Raw genomic sequence first — 19,062 nt, 5'->3', positions numbered from 1 at the left:
TTTGGGGTTAGAACCACCTGATGGTATAATGGTTCACTCACCTCACTTCGGTGCAGACAACCGTGGGATCAATTTCTGCTCAGTGGTGGTATCATTGTGTGTGCAAATGGTTGTCTGTCTCTCTGTGTGTGCTATGGCTGACTGGTGACCAGTCTAGGGTGTAGTCTCCCATTTTCCTGACATCAGCTGGGATACTGTCCAGCAACCCCCGTGACCCTTGTGAGGATGCGTGGTACGGATGAATGAATAAAAAGAAAAAACTTTGGGGAAAATTAGATTTTTTGTTTTCTCTTGAAACAGTGGTCACCATTGTTTTATTTATCATAATAATTTATTCATTCATTTCCTGAACTGCTTATCCTCACAAGGATCGGGGTGGGTGGGTGCTGGAGCCAATCCCAGCTAACTACATGCACCAGGCAGGGAAGACCCTGAATCGGTGGCCAGCCAATTGCAGGGCACAAGGAGACAAAGGACAACCAATCACCCTCACACTCATACCTAGGTGCAATTTAGAGTGTTCAATCAGACTACTCTGCATGTTTTTGGGATGTGGGAGGAAACTGGAGTACCCAGAGAAAACCCATGCAAGCCTGGCAAGATCATGCAAACTCCGCACAATGAGGACCGACCTGGGATCGAATCCACGCCCCCAGAACTGTGAGGTCCCCAGTTAGTCGCCGGGCCGCCCATGATAATAATTGTATCAAGAATGTAATAATATTACATAATTATTTTTCCAATATTATTCATTAGTGATGGAACGTGTGTCCAAACACATGCAAACAATTTGTTTTTATCATTGAAAGGGAGAAAAAGTTTTATCAAATGATTCTTCTTGATTAATGTCTCATACTATGTCATGTGACCCTGTTATGTAGGTAATCAGGGTAAAACTATTAATTAATTTATTAACCTATTTACAAAGAAAACAGTAGATTTTTCCTCTTGATCAAAGACTACTTCTACTAGAAACGCTGAGCCTAGTACATACTATATTATATCCTGTTAGTGTGAATATGCTGAATATTATGAATATCAAATAGAGTATTTAAGAAAAATTGGAGCATTGTATTTTAATTGAGCTAATCAAGCCTAGAGCGGCCCGGTGGATTGAGTGGTTAGCACGTCGGGCTCACACACTCTAAATTGTATGAGTGTGAGAGTGAGTGGTTGTCTGTCTCGCCGTGCCCTGTGATTGGCTGGCCACCAATTCAGGGTGTCCCCCGTCTCTGGCACGAAGTCAGCTGGGATAGGATCCAGCACCCCCCGCGACCAGAGGGAGGATAAAGTGGTTCAGAAAATGAATGAATGAATAATCAAGCCTTTGATAATTAGATTATCACAATATTTTTTGTACTATAAATTGCCCCTGAGCACAAGTCGCATTAGTCAAATATACCCAATGTAAAGGACAAAATATATTGTCTCACTGATTTATTTTAGGAGGGCAATTTTTTTATTTGATCACAAACCAAGAACAAACATAACTTCAAGTAATTATCATAACGTAGAGAACAACTGGGTAAATAGGCACCTGTTAACATAACAGTTACTCAGATAACTGTAGCCCCACTGGCTGGGGCAGTCTATCAATGAAAAACAGTGCGACTTATGGTCCGGGAAATACGGTAATCATGAATTGAAGTCTTATTTTTTAATAACTGGAGCTAAATTGTACCTCAATTCTGAAATGACTTTTTATTTTGGTTACTCTGTTCTCCTTTTGTCTAATTGAATTCCCTTGTAAGTGTTCCAAAGATAATCAAACCATTGGTTTAATCCAAGACAAGGCTCCATCACCATGCGAAAGGTCAACCAAACAGTGGGTTTGAATATTATACTACAGACCCTTTCTTCCTCATCTCTATATAAGATAATTGCACACTACAGTATTAATTCCTTGACTTGAATGAAGTCTGTTTAATGAATTTCTTTCTTTTGAGCCTGGTATCGATCCCATGTGAGGCGTGCAGGCAATCTGTTTCATGTAACCTGGAGCATGTCAGCAAGTAAGCCTCAGAGAACGGGAGGCGAGGAGGGAGGGAAGAATAAATAAGACCATAAAAGATGCTTTGAGGGAAGGAGAGAGGTGCGAACAAACAGTCCGGCGGCTTTTTGGACGGTGCTGGCTGCATTGCAGTAAGAAAGCAAAGGTAGGGGGGGAGAGAGAGGCGAGGACAGAACGGTGGCAGGAGATGGGGGCTCAGCATGTGGGACCGAGGGGGAGAAGGATGGAGCGTTTGCTGAAGTGGTGCGGGTACTGCCGCAGGGGACAGAAGGAGAGCGGCATGGGCTACCTTTAACCTTCTCAACCTCTTTGACCTGGCGCCGGGCCAACCGGGAAGGCGCTTGGGGAAGGGAGCTGATCATGTAAGGCTGGTCACGTCCAAGCTGCAAGGGATACTTACTCAGAGGGCGTCCTGGGAGACAGAAGGAGGGAGGCTGTTGGAGGAGGAGCGGACAGTGGTAGGTTAGATGGGGGGGCTGTCTCACAGAAGTGGTCTCGCAGGGGTTTGAGCTGCCGGCTGTATTTTTGGGATCCTGCGAATGAAGTGAGCACTCTGGAATAAAGATGTAGTGTGAGCTGCTGGAAGGAGGAGGACCGAACAAGGAGAGCGCTGTGCTCAGGGAAGGAGAGGACCTTCCAGCTGGACGTGCGGACTAGGAGGACCTAGACAAAGACGGCGGATTCGCTGGATCAGGAAGGTAAGGAAGTCATTCAATTTCCTTCTATGAGGAGCAGCAGTGTGTTCTTATCATGCAAATTGATGCCCATTGAGAGGTGACAATAGGCAAATCCCTCTCTTTTTTTGGTGAAAGTTTTCCAACAGAGCTCAGAATTCATGTTAAAAGAAATAATTAGGTAAACTCACAGTAAGGCTTCATGTTCTATTGTGAGCATAAAGTTGAATGAATGAAAGTATTCATCCATGAGCAAACATGTTCTGGAAGGACTGACACTCAATGGAAAAGTTTGTCCAAAGCTGAAGGAAGCGACATTAAAGTTGAGTTAGAAGACGTGGGACAAAGACCTGAGTGTGTTCAGAATTGAGTGGTCAATGTGTTTGCAATGGCAGGTACAGAAAATGTGTTTTTCTCTGCATGTTAGGAAAAACTTTTGATTCACACTACTTGCTTATACTAACTGTATATGTGTGCGGGCGGGTGTTTGTAGCTTACTATCTCATATAGTTAATTTTATTGACTTATACACTCGCTTATTTTGCACCTTTCTATATACTACTTGCTTAGATTTACAGTATGTGAGTGCACATGTGTGTCCAGGCACTTTTGAGAAAGTACAACCTTAAATAGAGAACACTCAGCAGCCTCAGGTCAATTTGGACCGTCCAATGGGGAACCAGGAACAAATGTATCAAAACTGAATTTGAGAATAAGAAGGAATTTGTTCTTACTATGGTAATTATGTTGCTATATAATCTGTGGAGGTTTAAGACTGCATTGCATAACAAGAGGTTTAATACTACATTATTTTGCTCCACTATAGTAGCCAAAAAATTGAGTAGTCTACTGTTATGAAGTGTAGCACATTTCAGTGTAATATAGCAAAAACAAATGTGTCATATCTCTTTGTGATTTCAAAAGGAATGGGATATTTATTTTATTAGAGGGTTTATTTATAACAGCAATACAAGAAAATGGAGAGCAGTAAGTTAACTTCTACAGGCATGAATTAATGATTTATTTTAGCCTTAGGGGGCAATTAATTAACTTATTGACTGCCATTGGTGGTGCTAGACGTCCAGTCTATTTTGACTGGAAGGAGCAAATGAGTGAACGTTCCTTTACCCCTCCCATTCAAAATGAATTGGACTTCTGGCACAGTCAATGGCACTGAAAGTTGAGCATGTATGACCAGTCTTCCCATTTTAATTGAATTCCATTTCTATTGCCATCAATAGTATAAACCATAGTATATAGCACATTAATTGTAGCTGGAAATTGCAGGCACACCATCTCATTTTCTGAACTGCTTTATCCTCACTAGGATCATGGGGGGTGCTGGAGCCTATCCCAGCTGACTTCGGGCCAGAGGCAGGGGACACCCTGAATCGATGGCCAGCCAATCGCAGGGCCCGAGGAGACGGACAGCCATTTACTCTCACACTCATACTTAGGGGCAATTCAGAATGTCCAATCAGCCTACCATGCATGTTTTTTTGGAATGTGGGAGGAAATCGGAGTACCCGGAGGAAACCCACGCAGGCCGGGGAGAACAGGCAAACTCCACACAAGGGGACCGACCGACCTGGATTTGAACCCAGGACCCCAGAGTTGTGAGGCCGACGCACTAACCACTTGTTCCGCCGGGCCGCCCTCTGTGTAAATATATATATATATATATATATATATATATATATATATATATATATATATATATATATATATATATATATATATATATACACACATGTATGTACATATACACACACACATATGCACACGTGTATACACACGTATATACACACATACACACACGTATATACACACATACACACACGTATATACACACATATATATACACGCACACATATATATATACCTTTATTTTCATCCCTGATAAATACTCTTTCATGTTGCCACACGATACTGCAGTGGTCCTTTCGCCTGACTTTGGCGCAGCTTGCGTGGGTTCGATTGCCACTTGGGAGTGTGAATGGTTGTCTCTATGTGTGCCACCTCATCGGCCACCAGTTTGGGTGTGGTCCGCCTTTTGCCTGAGGTCAGCTGGGATAGGCTCCAGCACCCCACAATCTCGACAAGGATCTGGGTTTTTGAAAATGAATGAATTTTGTCTCTTGGTGGTTTGTTCATTGCACTCCACATCTCCTGCTTTGTGGGGAAAAAAATGTCCATAAAAAAGCATGGGATTGACACTGCCATTTGCTGGAGTGGAATGATTTTTTAAACAATGTTTTTTAAGCACCTTTTCCAGGGTCACAGCCATACCACACCCCTTGTCCTTCCCCACTATTGGACAAAGTCTGGACTAATACAATCTAAAAATAAACCTTTGTTAGAAAGTGTCTATATCATTTTACTCTGAATTTATAGATGTACAATTATAGAAACACGTCAGAATCTCTGTGAGTCCTTACCAACTAAAATAATGAACATTTAGAACAATGACGATGCCTATGCCCGTGCTAGGCGAAATTCAGTGTATTATTGCAAAGGAAGAATTATTATAGTTATTTTAGTATAGTAGCAGGTCTATATTGATTCTTTTGTAGAGCATCAACCGTGATGGAGTATATCTTCATACATCTCATCTCATTTTCTGAACCGCTTTATCCTCACTAGGGTCATGGGGGGTGCTGGAGCCTATCCCAGCTGACTTCGGGTCAAAGGCAGGGACACCCTGAATTAATGGCCAGCCAATCGCAGGGCACGAGGAGACGGACAGCCATTCACGCTATTTAAAGTGTCCAATCAGCCTACCATGCATGTCTTTAGAATGTGGGAGGAAACCGGGGTACCCGGAGAAAACCCACACAGGTCTGGGGAGAACATGCAAACTCCACACAAGTGGACCGACCTGGATTGGAACCCAGGACCCCCACTGTGAGGCCCACGCGCTAACCGCTCACCTACCGGGCCGCTGTCTTCATACATATACATTTTTAATTTAGTTGATTATTTTCTGGTTCAGATTAGTAGATATTTCTGTGGTGTGAATCATTATCTTTAAATAATTTGCTACAATGGCTACAGGGCATTTTATCTATACACTTATATACAATTATTAGAGCTCAGCCACATAGCCTAAATTACTGCCCACTAGTATTCTGTATTGTTCATTTGCAACTAGAATGATTATAGAAAAGTATTTTCTAAAGATCGCTTCTACTCTTTCTTGAAAGACTAGTAAAAATGTTTCAACATTTCATATCCATCATTTCCCTGATATCTTTGATTAGTTGTAAAGTACAGTTTAATAGCCATCTACTAACTACGGTAAATGATCTCCATAACTACCTTAATGTCCTATGACATCCCCTCCTAGGACCATTGGACTGATATGTTTGGATTTGTGGGTTAATGTAAATGGAATGTCATCTCAAGTGGTTCTAAACTTGTAAATGGGCCTTCTAGAGGTGAAGGTAATTCCATAAATATCTAGCTGTCTTCTGTCACGGTCCGGCGAGGAGGTTCTGAACAGGTTTATTTGGGAAGTTGGGAATGAAAGGAGCGAATTGTACCTCAAGGTACATTGGCCTTAAGTACTGGCCACACCCAAACTGACCTTTAATTAGCGCTATTCACCCTGAAGTCACCAAACAAACCAGGGTATTCCCATGGGAACTTCATATAAAACAACTTCAATTTTAAACTTAGCAAACTAGCAACTTTCAGGGAAAAAAGGACCTGCTGTAGTGCATCAATTTGCATTGACATTTCGATGATACATTACTAATATAATAACAATTTAAAAAAACATCCCACTGTATTAACTAATGAGAACAGACTCACGAGGGAATAATGAATGCTTAAATAAGAGGATGCCTGAGAAGGCACAGAATGAGGGTAGATAAAAACAACCCTGATGGTGTCCATGAGTGTTTTTGACGAATTTCTATCCATATTAAATAGGCAGTGTTCCAACAGCTAACTGGATTCTCCCCAACAAACAGTTCCCATTCTCATTCACAGGAGGCTACAAACCTACAGCCCTGTACTTCCTGAGCCAAATCAGCTCAGATTGGTGTTATCTGTGCTGTATCTTTATGATTAAATGAACAGAATGTATATTGCAAATTCTGTACATTTAATCTTTGTGGTTTGTGCTTGATTGGGCCATAATGGTGGTAAAAATATGTGTTGGAAGATTGAATAGAAATCTAAATAAATTGTTTTTATATATTATTTAGAATGTGTGCCACTGGTAATAGTACTTTGTATCTATATTGTTAAAACTAGGAGTTGTAGTAGTACGAGTAGTTGTTGCACTACTAGTACAAAAAATCTATCATTGTTAGTGTAACAGAATGGGACATAATTTAAATAATCCACATACAAAATACTAATACCAAGAACAAACCTAAAAAGAAAAAACAGACAAAATTATATTACTGTATTCTCTGGACTATAAGTCGCCCTTTTTTTAGTTTGGCTGGGCCCTCGACTAGCTCTCAAATGGGACTTATATGTTTTTTATTCTCTGACCACCGACAACTTGTCATGTTTTTTTTAGACTAGTTGGTCTGCATTTTACTATTTTTATTTTAACGTCAGATCAAAAGCCTTTATTGTCATCATACACAGCTGCGTATAACGAAATTGGTGAAACGTGTGTTTGATTTTTGTTTTGGATCAAATAAAAAGAAATTGCCCTCCAAAAAGGGGCGTATACCCCTATTTTTTCCTCTTCATTTGGTATTATTTGGCTGGTGCGAGTTATACACAGCTGCGACTAACCTGGAAAATATGGTAATTTTATATTAAGTATGAGGTTGGACAGTGAATGAATGGTTAGTTAGTTGAGGGTTCACTCCCAGTTCCAGCCATGCTCTGTGGGGTTTGCATGCTCTCCGTGCCTGTGTGGGTTTCCTACGGGTTATCCGGCTTCGTCAAACATCCTAAAAAACCTGCATGGTAGGATGATTGAAAACTCCAAATTTCTGTAGGTGTGTGCATGAAGGGTTTTTGTTTGTATGTGCCCTGCAATTGTTTGATAACCAGTTCAGGGTGTACCCTGCCTGTTGTTAGCTGGCATAGGTTCTAGCACCCTTGCGATGATTAGCAGTTCAGAGGTTGAATGAAGGAATTTTTTGGTGGAATATGTATGCAACCCTGCCTTTTAGCTATACTAGAAATAACACTGTTGGATACGTTTCCAAAGAATGAGTCGGGTAAAAATATGTATATGCACATATTTTTCTCAAACTATTAAATAGGTAGCCCTTTGCTTATTTTTCCTTTACCTATATACCAGTGGTGTGCCGTCAGGGCCTTCAAGGCCTTCTCTGCTGGCCTAAGAAATATCTGAATCACAGACTGATGTTAATTATATTTTGTGCATGAATACTTATTAAATAATTCTAAATTGTCTTTTAGCCTCCTTTCATTGCTTTTCCCCCTGGTTGCACTGCTTCCAGATGTGTGTTTTCATATTCAAGCATTTAACCAATCACATTTCAGCCATTATTTGTTGCCAGGGTCAGAAATCTGCCTCAAGGCCTTCACAATCAGTTCTGCAGGCTCTGCTGCATTAAACAAGCGTTGATAAGACTGTTGCTTTAATCAATCAGATTTCGAGTTGGCAACACCACAATGCCTTCTCGCAGGCGTAGGGATACGTCATCGCTTTCACCAACTATGATTGGCTAGTGATAGAGTGGACTAGCCAGAGCTAACAAACTGTATCTGGAGCGAGCTGCACAAGCAAATATATTGTTGTATTGATTTAAAGCCATTTTCAAGACGGACTATGCCAGAAATACGACAGGACAGGCTCGACTTTCAGCATTAGCTTCGGTGGCGATATAAAAGAAGGAAGAAAGAAAGGAGGATGGATATTGTGTACAGTTAAAAAGGATTTTGGGTGAGTAAAATATGGCTATATTCCTAAATAATATTTCAATTGTATGAAATTCCAGGGGAAAGTCGTACTCCGGGCCCGGTTCTGATATCTGAAAAGCTCCAGTATTTGTATTTAATCACTAAATGCTGCTATGAAGTGGATTTTACCCCATTTCAGTGCAATTTTTGCCGTTTCGCCATTGACGTCCATCGCTGTCTTTTCCCAGGGAAATCACCCCCCCGGCCCGGTTGTAATGTCTGAAAAAGCTCCAGTATTTGTATTTAATCAATAAATGCTGTTTTCGGCTGGATTTTACCCCATTTTTGGGCAATGTTTCCCGGTACGCCATTGACGTTCATCGCTGTTTTTTTCCCGGGAAAATCACCCCCCTGGTCTGGTTGTAATGTCTGAAAAGCTCCAGTATTTGTATTTAATCATTAAATGCTGCTATGAAGTGGATTTTACCCCATTTTTGTGCATTGATTTATGTATTATTTTTATGTGTCGCAGCTGTAGCTGCAGTAGAGGGATTGGATTGGATTGAAATGATAGGATTGTTTGCTTTTGTCTCCCCTTCAAAATATTACAAAAATGACACTAATGTCCTCACAATAGAATAACTCACGACCACTTGCCAACTTGTCCTGGTGCTTTTCTCGTATTGGCGAGCCAGTTCCGTCACGCATACATACACCACTCATGTTTTTTTATCATTTCATGCTTAATATCGATTGTCATCATACGCCCTTTCTTTGTACTACCCTTCATTGCACCTGCTGGCTTTGGACCCATTGTTTTTCCCTTAATTCTGCAATGACTAACACAAAAAAACACGGGAAAAAATGCAATGCTCTGCCTAGTGCTCGTAGATATCTTTGCTCGAGGGAGATGCGTCTCGGCCACCTGGCTGTCTCATATGCTTGTATCTCAAAATTTGTCTCATATCTCAAGGCAAATATTTGCTCGGAATTTTACTCGTATCTCAAATTGCGCATATGGTAGGGCACTTGTATGTCAAGGTATTACTGTACTGTGGTGTCAGCTCAAGATAAAAACAACAAAAAAAACAACAACAAGAAACAACAACAGCAAATGGCACTTGGGCCAACTAATGACACTTACAAGCTTTCAAACAGCTCACGACTGAATGTTGGAATAGGATTGTGCAGTTTACATGGTTTACTGAAAAAATCAAAATGACAAAACTAATACTCTGTGAACCACTTGGGTCACTCTCCACAAAAACTATTTAAAAAGGGTTAAATAAATTAAACTTAAATTATTTCTCCTTACCTCCACGTTTTCCCAAGAACTTGGTTCCCCAGTTGGACTCTTCTTGGACTTTAGGTCGATTGAAAACAGTTTTGCCATCCTTTGTATTCCTTCCCATTTCCTCTATATCCATTTACTTTCTTCTGCTGACCTTTACCTTTATTTGACACTTCCCCAGATGACCTCCCGCTGCAGGAATGCGTTGAACATCGTGGTCACCACCCTTTTTGCTGTGGTGGTCCTCTTCACCATCGTTCTAGCTTATATAACAGGTTTGTCCCTTGATAGTGGTGATTTATTTTTGCGCCAATCCTTGATGAAACTTTTTGTTTCTCATGTGCTTTAAAGGCTACCAGTTCATCCAAACTGAGCAGCATCACCTCTCCTTTGGGCTCTATGGTGCATTCCTTACCCTCCACCTTCTTCTACAGAGCCTTTTTGCTTTTCTGGAGCACCGAGAGATGAAAATTCCCACCAGTCCTCAACATCTCCGTCGCTCCGTGGCCCTCTGCATTGCCGCCTACCAGGAGGATCCCAACTATTTAAGGAAGTGTCTGCGCAGTATCAGACGGATTTCTTTCCCAGGACTAAAAGTAGTGCTGGTGGTGGATGGGAACAGACCAGAGGACCATTACATGATGGACATTTTCCAGGAGGTGATGGGTGGGGCTGAGCAGGCAGGCAGCATGGTGTGGAAGGGAAACTACCACAGTGATGGAAGTGGAGGAGGGTCTAAGAAAGGACCAGGGAGCGTAGTTCACGTGGAGGAGGTGCTACGAGTTACTCGGTTGGTTAGAAGTTGCCGCTTTTCCTGCATCATGCAGGAGTGGGGAGGAAAGAGGGAGGTCATGTACACGGCCTTTAAAGCGCTGGGGGACACTGTGGATTATGTGCAGGTAAGGACCACTCACTAATCTGAGTCTTGCTAATATGATTCTCCTTTGAATCCAATCAGGAATGGGCAGAATTCCAATTTACTGAAGAAGGGAATCAATATATAAAGTAGACTGTATTAAATAAATTTTGAATCTAAATTGGATTTTCAGTACCCCTTGTTCCCATGTGAACTTCGGGCTAGAGGCGGGGGACATCCTGAATTGGTGGCCAGCCAATCGCAGGGCACAATGAGACAAACAACCATTCACGCTCACTTTCATACCTAGGGACAATTTAGAGTATCCAATCATGTTTCGAATATGGGAGGAAACCAGAGTACACAGAGAAAATCTACGCAGGCCCGGGGAGAACATGCAAACTCCACACAGGTGGACCAACCTGGATTTGAACCCAGGTCTCCCACTGTGAGGCCGACACACTAACCACTCAACCACTGGGCCACCCTCAATAAGGACCACTCACTAATCTGAGTCTTGGACTTTAGGTCGATTGAAAACAGTTTTGCCATCCTTTGTATTCCTTCCCATTTCCTCTGTATCCATTTACTTTCTTCTGCTGACCTTTACCTTTATTTGACACTTTGAAACAGTGTATGTTTCGAACCTGTCAAATTCTTGGTTTTGTTCACTACCCAAAATGCTTCATTCAGTCTCCAGCAAATTTTGATTTCCAATTGTGTCATCACACAATTGGAAATCAAAATTTGCTGGAGACTGAATGAAGCATTTTGGGTAGTGAACAAAACCAAGAATTTGACAGGTTCGAAACATACACTCGACTTGTTCTGTTTTTCTTGAGTCTAAGACATGACAAATTCTTTCAAAATGTGTTCTTAAAACCAAGACTGGTACCATGTGTATAACACTAGTTAGATATAGTTCAGTAGTCAGGACAATCTGTGCAGCAAAAGTGGTATAAAAAGGAATATTGGGTATACCCAGACTGACAGTCTCCAAATGCAACCTCTTTTAAACCCATTGTTCTTTGGCTAACAAATAACATTGTGACCCTTCCAGATTTCCTAACAGTTACAATGAGACTCATTAATTGGGCTCGTTTACTACTTATCAGGTATGTGACTCTGACACAGTTCTGGATCCCGCATGTACCGTAGAGATGCTGAAGGTCTTTGAGGCTGATGCTGCAGTCGGAGGAGTAGGTGGAGATGTACAGGTAAAACATCAGAAATCAACATTAAAATCTCTACTGGCAATGGATGATCAGTTATTCTCTTTCTCTCCACAGATTCTCAACAAGTATGACTCATGGATTTCCTTCCTGAGCAGTGTGCGCTACTGGATGGCCTTTAACATTGAGCGTGCCTGCCAGTCTTACTTCGGATGTGTCCAGTGTATCAGCGGCCCACTGGGAATGTACAGGAACTCTCTTCTCCAGGGCTTCCTCGAGGCCTGGTACCACCAAACCTTCCTGGGCTCCAAGTGCAGCTTTGGCGACGACCGTCACCTAACCAACCGAGTGCTAAGCTTTGGTTACAAGACCAAGTATACGGCACGATCGCAGTGCCAGACTGAAACGCCAACCCAGTACCTACGTTGGCTCAATCAGCAGACTCGGTGGAGTAAGTCCTACTTCCGGGAGTGGCTCTATAATGCCTTGTGGTTCCACAAGCACAGCCTTTGGATGACCTATGAGTCTGTAGTCACTGGCTTCTTCCCGTTCTTCTTGGTAGCCACGGTCATCCATCTTTTCTACCGGGGAAGGCTGTGGAACATCTTGCTCTTCTTGCTGACAGTCCAGCTGGTCGGAATGCTGAAGGCCACCTATGCCTGTTTCTTACGGGGTAGCCTGGTCATGATCTTCATGTCGCTTTATTCTCTACTCTATATGTCGAGTTTACTCCCTGCCAAAATGTTCGCCTTACTCACAATTACCAAAGCAGGGTGGGGAACGTCAGGCCGCAGAAAAATCGTTGTAAACCTGATAGGTGCCATCCCGGTCACAGTTTGGACGATGGTGCTGCTCGGAGGTGTGGCCTATACAATTTACTGTGAAACGCAGCAGCCTTTCAGTGAATTTGAAAAGGTCTTGTTGATAGCGGGGACGATTCTGTATGCCTGTTATTGGGTCATTCTGCTAGTGCTTTACCTCGCAATTGTAGCCAAACGTTGTACCAAGAGGGAGGAGCAGTATCACACACCATATGCCAAAGCGTAAAGCTACTCAATGACGGTCCAACAGGTCCATCCCAAGAAGGGCAACTGCTGTATAATCCTCACACTTGTGTGAACTGATAGAGCAAATGCAGAGGTCTATCTGGAATGCATCTGTTCAAAAGGTGAGGATGCGTAATCCAAGCAGCAGGGAGCAGATCCAGTCAGGACATATACTTTTGAAGAAATGTCTGGATCTATGAAGCACAAGATGGCTTGCACTGAAAGAGGTGTTCATGCACTATGTGACAGCAGAATCGAGGGCCCAAAGAAGCAATGAGAAAATTAAGCGTATTGACAAAAGGACCGTATAGATGAGGACAGCAATCTTTCAGATGCTCTAAGAACATGTTTATTTGCAGGAAATGCTGACGACGTACTTTAACTGATACGCAGTAGTATACCGTCAGTTTTGAGCGTTGAGATGGAAGAAAAACTGAAGTTAATAAACTGTTGTTTGCCATTGATGGCGAGAGACTTTTAGTCTATCTTGACTGGGACTGCTCACAGTGACCATTTGCCATATGTGAGGAAGTATAAGTAACAAGAGTTTCACAACTTAAAGATTGAGATAAAGTAATGTTAGTCATTTTTGGCAGAGGGCATTAAATATGTTATTAGTATAAGCAAATTGTCTGTCAAAATATGTCGAACTGACAAGTGTTATACCCTACATTGGTCTGTCTATGGCATTTTTCATTATTTGCATTAAGCTATCTCCATCAATGGCACCAATGAGTGAATAATTGTGTTGATTTTCGTCAAGCAAACACTGTTCAATTATGACTAGTTTAAGCACGAAAAAATCATACCCTGGCCAAATTTTCTAAATAATGTACCAGTACCTTTCGATCACTCTGAATATCTTTCAGTTTGAAATGACACAGGCGGTCATGAATTGTCTTCCAAATGTACATAAAAATATTTACCAATTTCATTTTACATTTAGAGCTTTCGATACAATTTTTGGGACAAAACAATGATGCTACTGAGTTTTAGCATCTATTTTAAAGCGTTTTATTCAAATGTCCATTGAAAGTACTGAAAATGCTTGTATTGAGAGAGATGACTGTGAATAATGCTGTATTCTTGGGGATTTAGCCATACCTGTATTAGAATATGTTCCCAAACAGTTTAAAAAAAAATTGATCGTCATAAATATTTTGCAATTATAATTAGTGGTCATAATCATTGTAGTGCTGAGCAGTACGTTTTCTCTTCATGACAAAAGTAAAATGAATGATTTGAATTAGCATTCACATCATTATAAACATATAAATACTATCTATAAGTAGTAGCAAACTACAGATAAAACAACCACATTCTTGTTGCTGATGTATGCTCAAAGAAGGCCTGATTTTAACATAGCAATGTTCAGGAGTACAGAACATTGAAATATGTCTTCCTCAGTGGAAATTCACAGCATGAAAACAGTCAATACGTGTATTCTGACAGACTGCTACAAGCGATTAGACAGAACGTGTGGATAACGTCCAAAGCTCAGAGAATGTGACCAAGTGACTGTGTCTGTTGGCCTATCCTTCAACTCTGACTGTATTCTCCAATAGTCAAGAAATGTAGACTGTAAAAGCATGGCTATATGTATTTAACTTATTTCTTATTACCTAAAGTATTTTAAATGTCTCATTTTTGTCATTGGTCTAATATGTTTTTCTGTATTTAAGGGATCCTGGCTTTTATACGATCACTTTTACACATTGGTAAGAGTTTAAAGCATGTAAAAAGGAACTTTTTAAAGAACCAATAGGCACTCTTGACCTTTTGAGTCGTTTTAGAACTTGATCATCTATTCCTTTGTTCTTGTGACTGTAACTGACAACCAAAGATATGTGTGTCATTTTTAGAGATTAGGGAACCTTTATTGCTGTTTCACTCATTTTTCCATGTCTTACAAACAAAATGAACCTGCCAATTTTGACTGTCAAATATACCGTATATACTCGCATACAAGCCCCCCCGCGTATAAGCCGCACCCTTAAAATTGTCTTAAAATGGTTGAATTATCCGATTTCTCGTGTATGCTCACTGATTCACAATTTTCACCTCCATATTTATGGTTTTTATAGGGAGTACAAATGTGTTACTTTGAAGGGAAAATCTTAAGAAAAATAATTACACGTGGTATTTCTGAGATACTGTATGAATCAAAAGCACATTATTGGGGTCAATATCATAAGGAATTTATTCATCCAGTAATGGTTGTTTTCTTAATGCAAAACAGAAAATAACCACCAAATAGTAAATGTTACTTTGCCGACATCTACTGGTGAAAAAGAGTATAGCAAGTCTTGTGCGCATATAAGCCGTAGCCTTGGCTCAGTCATCATTTTTTTAAGTTACAAATACGGCTTATATGTGAGAAAATACGGTATGCGTTTGACTTAGAACTCAGGAAAATACTGGAATGTTTCTCTGTCAATAAAATGTGATCTGCGTTTTGACACAACACAACCATTCATTCAGATTTGTAGGTTTCCATGACTTTATTTCATGTTGGAGTGTCATGCTGTGTAGGCCACACTATTGAGGATTAAGTGTTAAAAAACAAAGGTTTATTTTCTGTGTAGTCTAGGAGATGATCCAGTGACAATGTCCTTTGTCGGAGGGAATCTGTTCCTGGATTTTGTGTTACAACGGTCCTGGAATAGATTTTCGCCACTTTGCCCTCTTTCATTCAAAACAGTATTTAAGACTAACATGAAACACTGCATTAAGTCTATTTCCAGTGTTTGTGGCTGAATTTTAGAGGGCGGGCCGTGGGAGGTGTGTGAGAAAAGGTGAGCATGTGTCACATTAGCTGAATCAATTGCTTCATTTAGTCTTTTGAGGCAAGCAGAAACGTTTTTTTCTTCTTCTGAAAAGTTACCTTCATCAAAGAAACACAGTAAATATGAATGCTGCATGGCATTATTTCATAAAGCTCCCAGAGATCCAATACTTGAAATTCTTTACTTCAAAAGGTTAATATTAAGCATTCCATGCATGATTAGCGCTTTTGTTTACGCAGACATATCACAATGCATGAGTCATTCAAGAATTGGAGGACATTTTACATCTTTGCCTTGAAATTTTAAATAAATTATACACAAAAAAAATTACCACTTGCCCTTACAGAAAAATAAAAAGCTAAGAGAAAAGAATGCTCGAAAATATTTTATGAAATATTAGTAAGGTAAAAATAAAAAACATTTTTTCTCTCTCGTAAGAATGGGGATTTTTTTTTTTACCTTTACAAGGTACTCATTCAATTTATTCTCTGCCAATGGTACACGGTCGATTGGTCGCCGGTCTTTCAGTTGACGATCTTTTGGTCGCCGGTCTTTTGGTCGCCGATCTTTTGGTCGCCGGTCTTTTGGTCGCCGATCTTTTGGTCGCCGGTCTTTTGGTCGCCCGGAAGGTAAGTGATAATTACCATTTAAATTGTTGCTCAAATTCCCTAAATACAAACTGCGAATTATTATTTAGTCATACTTAATGCCCTAGTAATTATTAGGCTAAAGAAAAGCTCCAAATTTCCCAGACTTTTATTGTTTTTTGTTGGAGAACTTGTTAAGACCCTGAGTGACGTAGCTTCTTAAAGGTACAACGCATGTACATACAAAGTCTTATACACTCACACGTCGGCTCAGTGAAACTGCTCATGGCCATTGTTGGCTTTTATTGATGCCTAGACCGTGTTGTTTTACCTTGTTTTGTCGCCGGTCTTTTGGTCGCCGGTTGTCGCGGTCCGGGCGACCAAAAGACCGGTGACCAAAAGACCGGCGACCAATCGACCGCACACGCCGCCAATGATGGGGCTAGACGTCAATCCATTTTGACTGTAAGGGGTTGATCCGTTCATTGCCCCTTCCCGTTAAAATTGATTGGACATCTAGCCCCATCATTTGCATTGATAATGGGAATTCACAGCCAGCCCTCCAAATTCAAATAAATTAGATGCCTATATCTCTGCAAGATTTTGTACAAAAAAATTCCAACTCATCAACAAGGGATGGCTCTAGAAGTGACTGTATAGTTTCCTTCAAAAAGAGTGCATTCAGCCAAAGCACCTTCTCTGCCCGTGCCCCACATACATGGAACTCAATACCAATTACCATACGTGAACTCCCGTCTCTGAACCTCTTTGCCAATCAACTTAAAGCCTGGCTGTTAGACGGACAAAATTGCGATTACAAAGTTGTCTAAATCTGTGCTACTTGTATGTGTGTGTATGCATGTGTCATCATTTATCTTCAACCTACACATGGAACTAAAGATGGAAATTAGCCCTCTGCTACAATCTTACATATTTACATATATATGTACATTAACATGAATATGTTCATTAATATGTGCTGTCTCTTATTAAATAAATCAAACTCAAATACTATGGGGAAAAAATACATTACAGTTGCACTTTTAATCTTAATTTTTTTTTAATAATAAAATAGTCACTTGCCCTATAAAGGGTTGAAAGATTTAGCAGTGTCAAATTTTGTATTGGTGTCCAGTAAAATGAATACTTACAAAAGAAAATTTGTTCATTCTCCTATTTTAAATCTTACTGAATATCATAAAAATGAGACAATTATGATACACAAAACCCTTTGATTGGCTTTCTTTAGTACTTTAATAGAGATGTGAATGCTGAATGCTTCATCAGTCCCTTAATGTGACAGCATCATTTATTTTTTTATTTAATAAAGGTGACACATGAAGAACCAGACCAGTTGCCAAGGAAACTCTGGTTACCAGAGGATTTGATCACATTGGCGCGTGCTTGCTAGTATTTATTTGGCAAATTGCTTTTATGCCTCTCTCGACAATCAACTGCTCGCCTCAACCATTGAACACGATGTGTACTCCCCCAAATGCCCTGCTTCCTCACCCAATACATCAATACGAGCTAAAGATGAGCTTTGGGATCTAGCAATTTTCATGTAGCTAAGTTTTACTTCTGCTTAGCTTTTCACTATAATTTTGTCACCTGTACATTTTTAGGATGACACGTAATACCATGCAGTCCAACCACACTAGACTTTCTTCGGTACATTCGTTATAATGGGTTTGGGCCGTGTCTTAAAGATGATTTTTTTCTTGATAAGCGCAGATACTGAGTAGGAGGTAGATCTCTCCTGCTCAGTTGTCATGGCAACCAAGGAGGCGTCGTGTTTTTTAATGTCCTGCGTTTGGGTGGGATGCTTTGCAAGGACAGCAAAGGGTTTCTCCAATTTGACATGCTTCCCATATAACATGTGGTGCCCAACAATCAAGACAGGCACCCCCTGGTGGAGAGATAAAGAAATACACCCTGGGTTACATTGTCACTCATCATCTGTATTTGGATGACTGACTGAGTGTTGTTCACTGGCGATATGGCAACAGTCTTCCATGACAAGTTCGACATTATTGCGATATGTTGTTGATTATGCACCTCTTTTGTGTAGAGCAGGTCTCCCATCACATTCCCTGCCAGACCCGAGTTGTGTCTTGATATCACCTCTCCCTGCAACTCGATCAGCAGCCATTCTGGAGGACTGGTGCCATCAGCCCGACCACTAAAAGGATAATAATCCACCAGGTTGATGTAAATCATTTAATATTTAATACTGTATGCTATAGCAGTAGGTAGACGCATTCATTTTGTAAGGAAAAAAAAACTCAGTCCGAACGAATACGACTTACCGTATGATTATTTGAACCATTGTGATTACTCATACGCCTCTCAGAAACGAGCAAAAAACATGAATGTATTCCCAAAAAGTCTAGCTACTCTAGAAATTAATGGACTATTATGGTTCGTAGTTCTTAGTCTCGCTTCCCGCCACAGTCTTAGATTTCAAATATATAGAGCACTAGATGTGTAATGTTAGAGTCGGCAGCGTTCATAACCGACGGCCATCATTGCAAAAATCGACGGATTTTCAAACTGGTTGGTATATAACAATCCTCTTGAGTGGTGGTGGGATTCAGGCGGGACGTTGGAAAATGTTTCAAAATATTCTTAAAACATACTGTTAATTTTCTGTATATGTCACGCTGTAATGTAATGTTAATCAAATATCACCGATACAAAATGGCCGACAAGTCATAGCGGCCGTGCCGACTTGTTTACAGCGTGTATCAAACATCAAGTTCTCTCTCTATTTATATGTGATTTCTATGACACCGCCC

General features: G+C 40.7%; 2 protein-coding genes across 2 annotated transcripts; one reads left to right on the top strand and one right to left on the bottom strand.

Annotated features, from left to right (window-relative positions):
- Window positions 1–2,466: 2,466 nt before the first annotated feature.
- On the top strand, window positions 2,467–15,360 carry has3 (hyaluronan synthase 3). The gene is made up of 5 exons (XM_077596020.1): window positions 2,467–2,709; window positions 9,999–10,092; window positions 10,169–10,716; window positions 11,789–11,890; window positions 11,963–15,360. The coding sequence occupies exons 2-5, from the start codon at window positions 9,999–10,001 to the stop codon at window positions 12,890–12,892; spliced, it is 1,674 nt and encodes a 557-aa protein (XP_077452146.1). The 5' UTR covers window positions 2,467–2,709; the 3' UTR covers window positions 12,893–15,360.
- Window positions 15,361–17,494: 2,134 nt separating this feature from the next.
- chtf8 (CTF8, chromosome transmission fidelity factor 8 homolog (S. cerevisiae)) lies at window positions 17,495–18,990 on the bottom strand. The gene is made up of 3 exons (XM_077596023.1): window positions 18,574–18,990; window positions 18,323–18,446; window positions 17,495–18,173 (listed from the first exon to the last, which is right to left on the bottom strand). The coding sequence occupies exons 1-3, from the start codon at window positions 18,591–18,593 to the stop codon at window positions 17,922–17,924; spliced, it is 396 nt and encodes a 131-aa protein (XP_077452149.1). The 5' UTR covers window positions 18,594–18,990; the 3' UTR covers window positions 17,495–17,921.
- Window positions 18,991–19,062: the final 72 nt, after the last annotated feature.

Source organism: Stigmatopora argus, chromosome 3, assembly GCF_051989625.1.
Source record: "Stigmatopora argus isolate UIUO_Sarg chromosome 3, RoL_Sarg_1.0, whole genome shotgun sequence".
NCBI classification, from domain to species: Eukaryota; Metazoa; Chordata; class Actinopteri; order Syngnathiformes; family Syngnathidae; genus Stigmatopora; species Stigmatopora argus.
The sequence above is the reverse complement of the archived record's forward strand: the minus strand, read 5'-3'. Positions and strand labels throughout refer to the sequence as shown.

What these genes read in the sequence shown, in the direction of transcription:
- has3 (XM_077596020.1), top strand. Translation starts at nt 9,999, where the DNA reads ATGACCTCCCGCTGCAGGAATGCGTTGAACATCGTGGTCACCACCCTT. An exon ending in ACACTGTGGATTATGTGCAG is followed by an intron (nt 10,717 to 11,788) that starts GTAAGGACCACT and finishes ACTACTTATCAG; the next exon opens with GTATGTGACTCTGACACAGT. An exon ending in GAGTAGGTGGAGATGTACAG is followed by an intron (nt 11,891 to 11,962) that starts GTAAAACATCAG and finishes TTCTCTCCACAG; the next exon opens with ATTCTCAACAAGTATGACTC.
- chtf8 (XM_077596023.1), bottom strand. Translation starts at nt 18,593, where the DNA reads ATGGTTCAAATAATCATACG. An exon ending in ATGGTTCAAATAATCATACG is followed by an intron (nt 18,447 to 18,573) that starts GTAAGTCGTATT and finishes TTATCCTTTTAG; the next exon opens with TGGTCGGGCTGATGGCACCA. An exon ending in ACCTGCTCTACACAAAAGAG is followed by an intron (nt 18,174 to 18,322) that starts GTGCATAATCAA and finishes TCTCTCCACCAG; the next exon opens with GGGGTGCCTGTCTTGATTGT.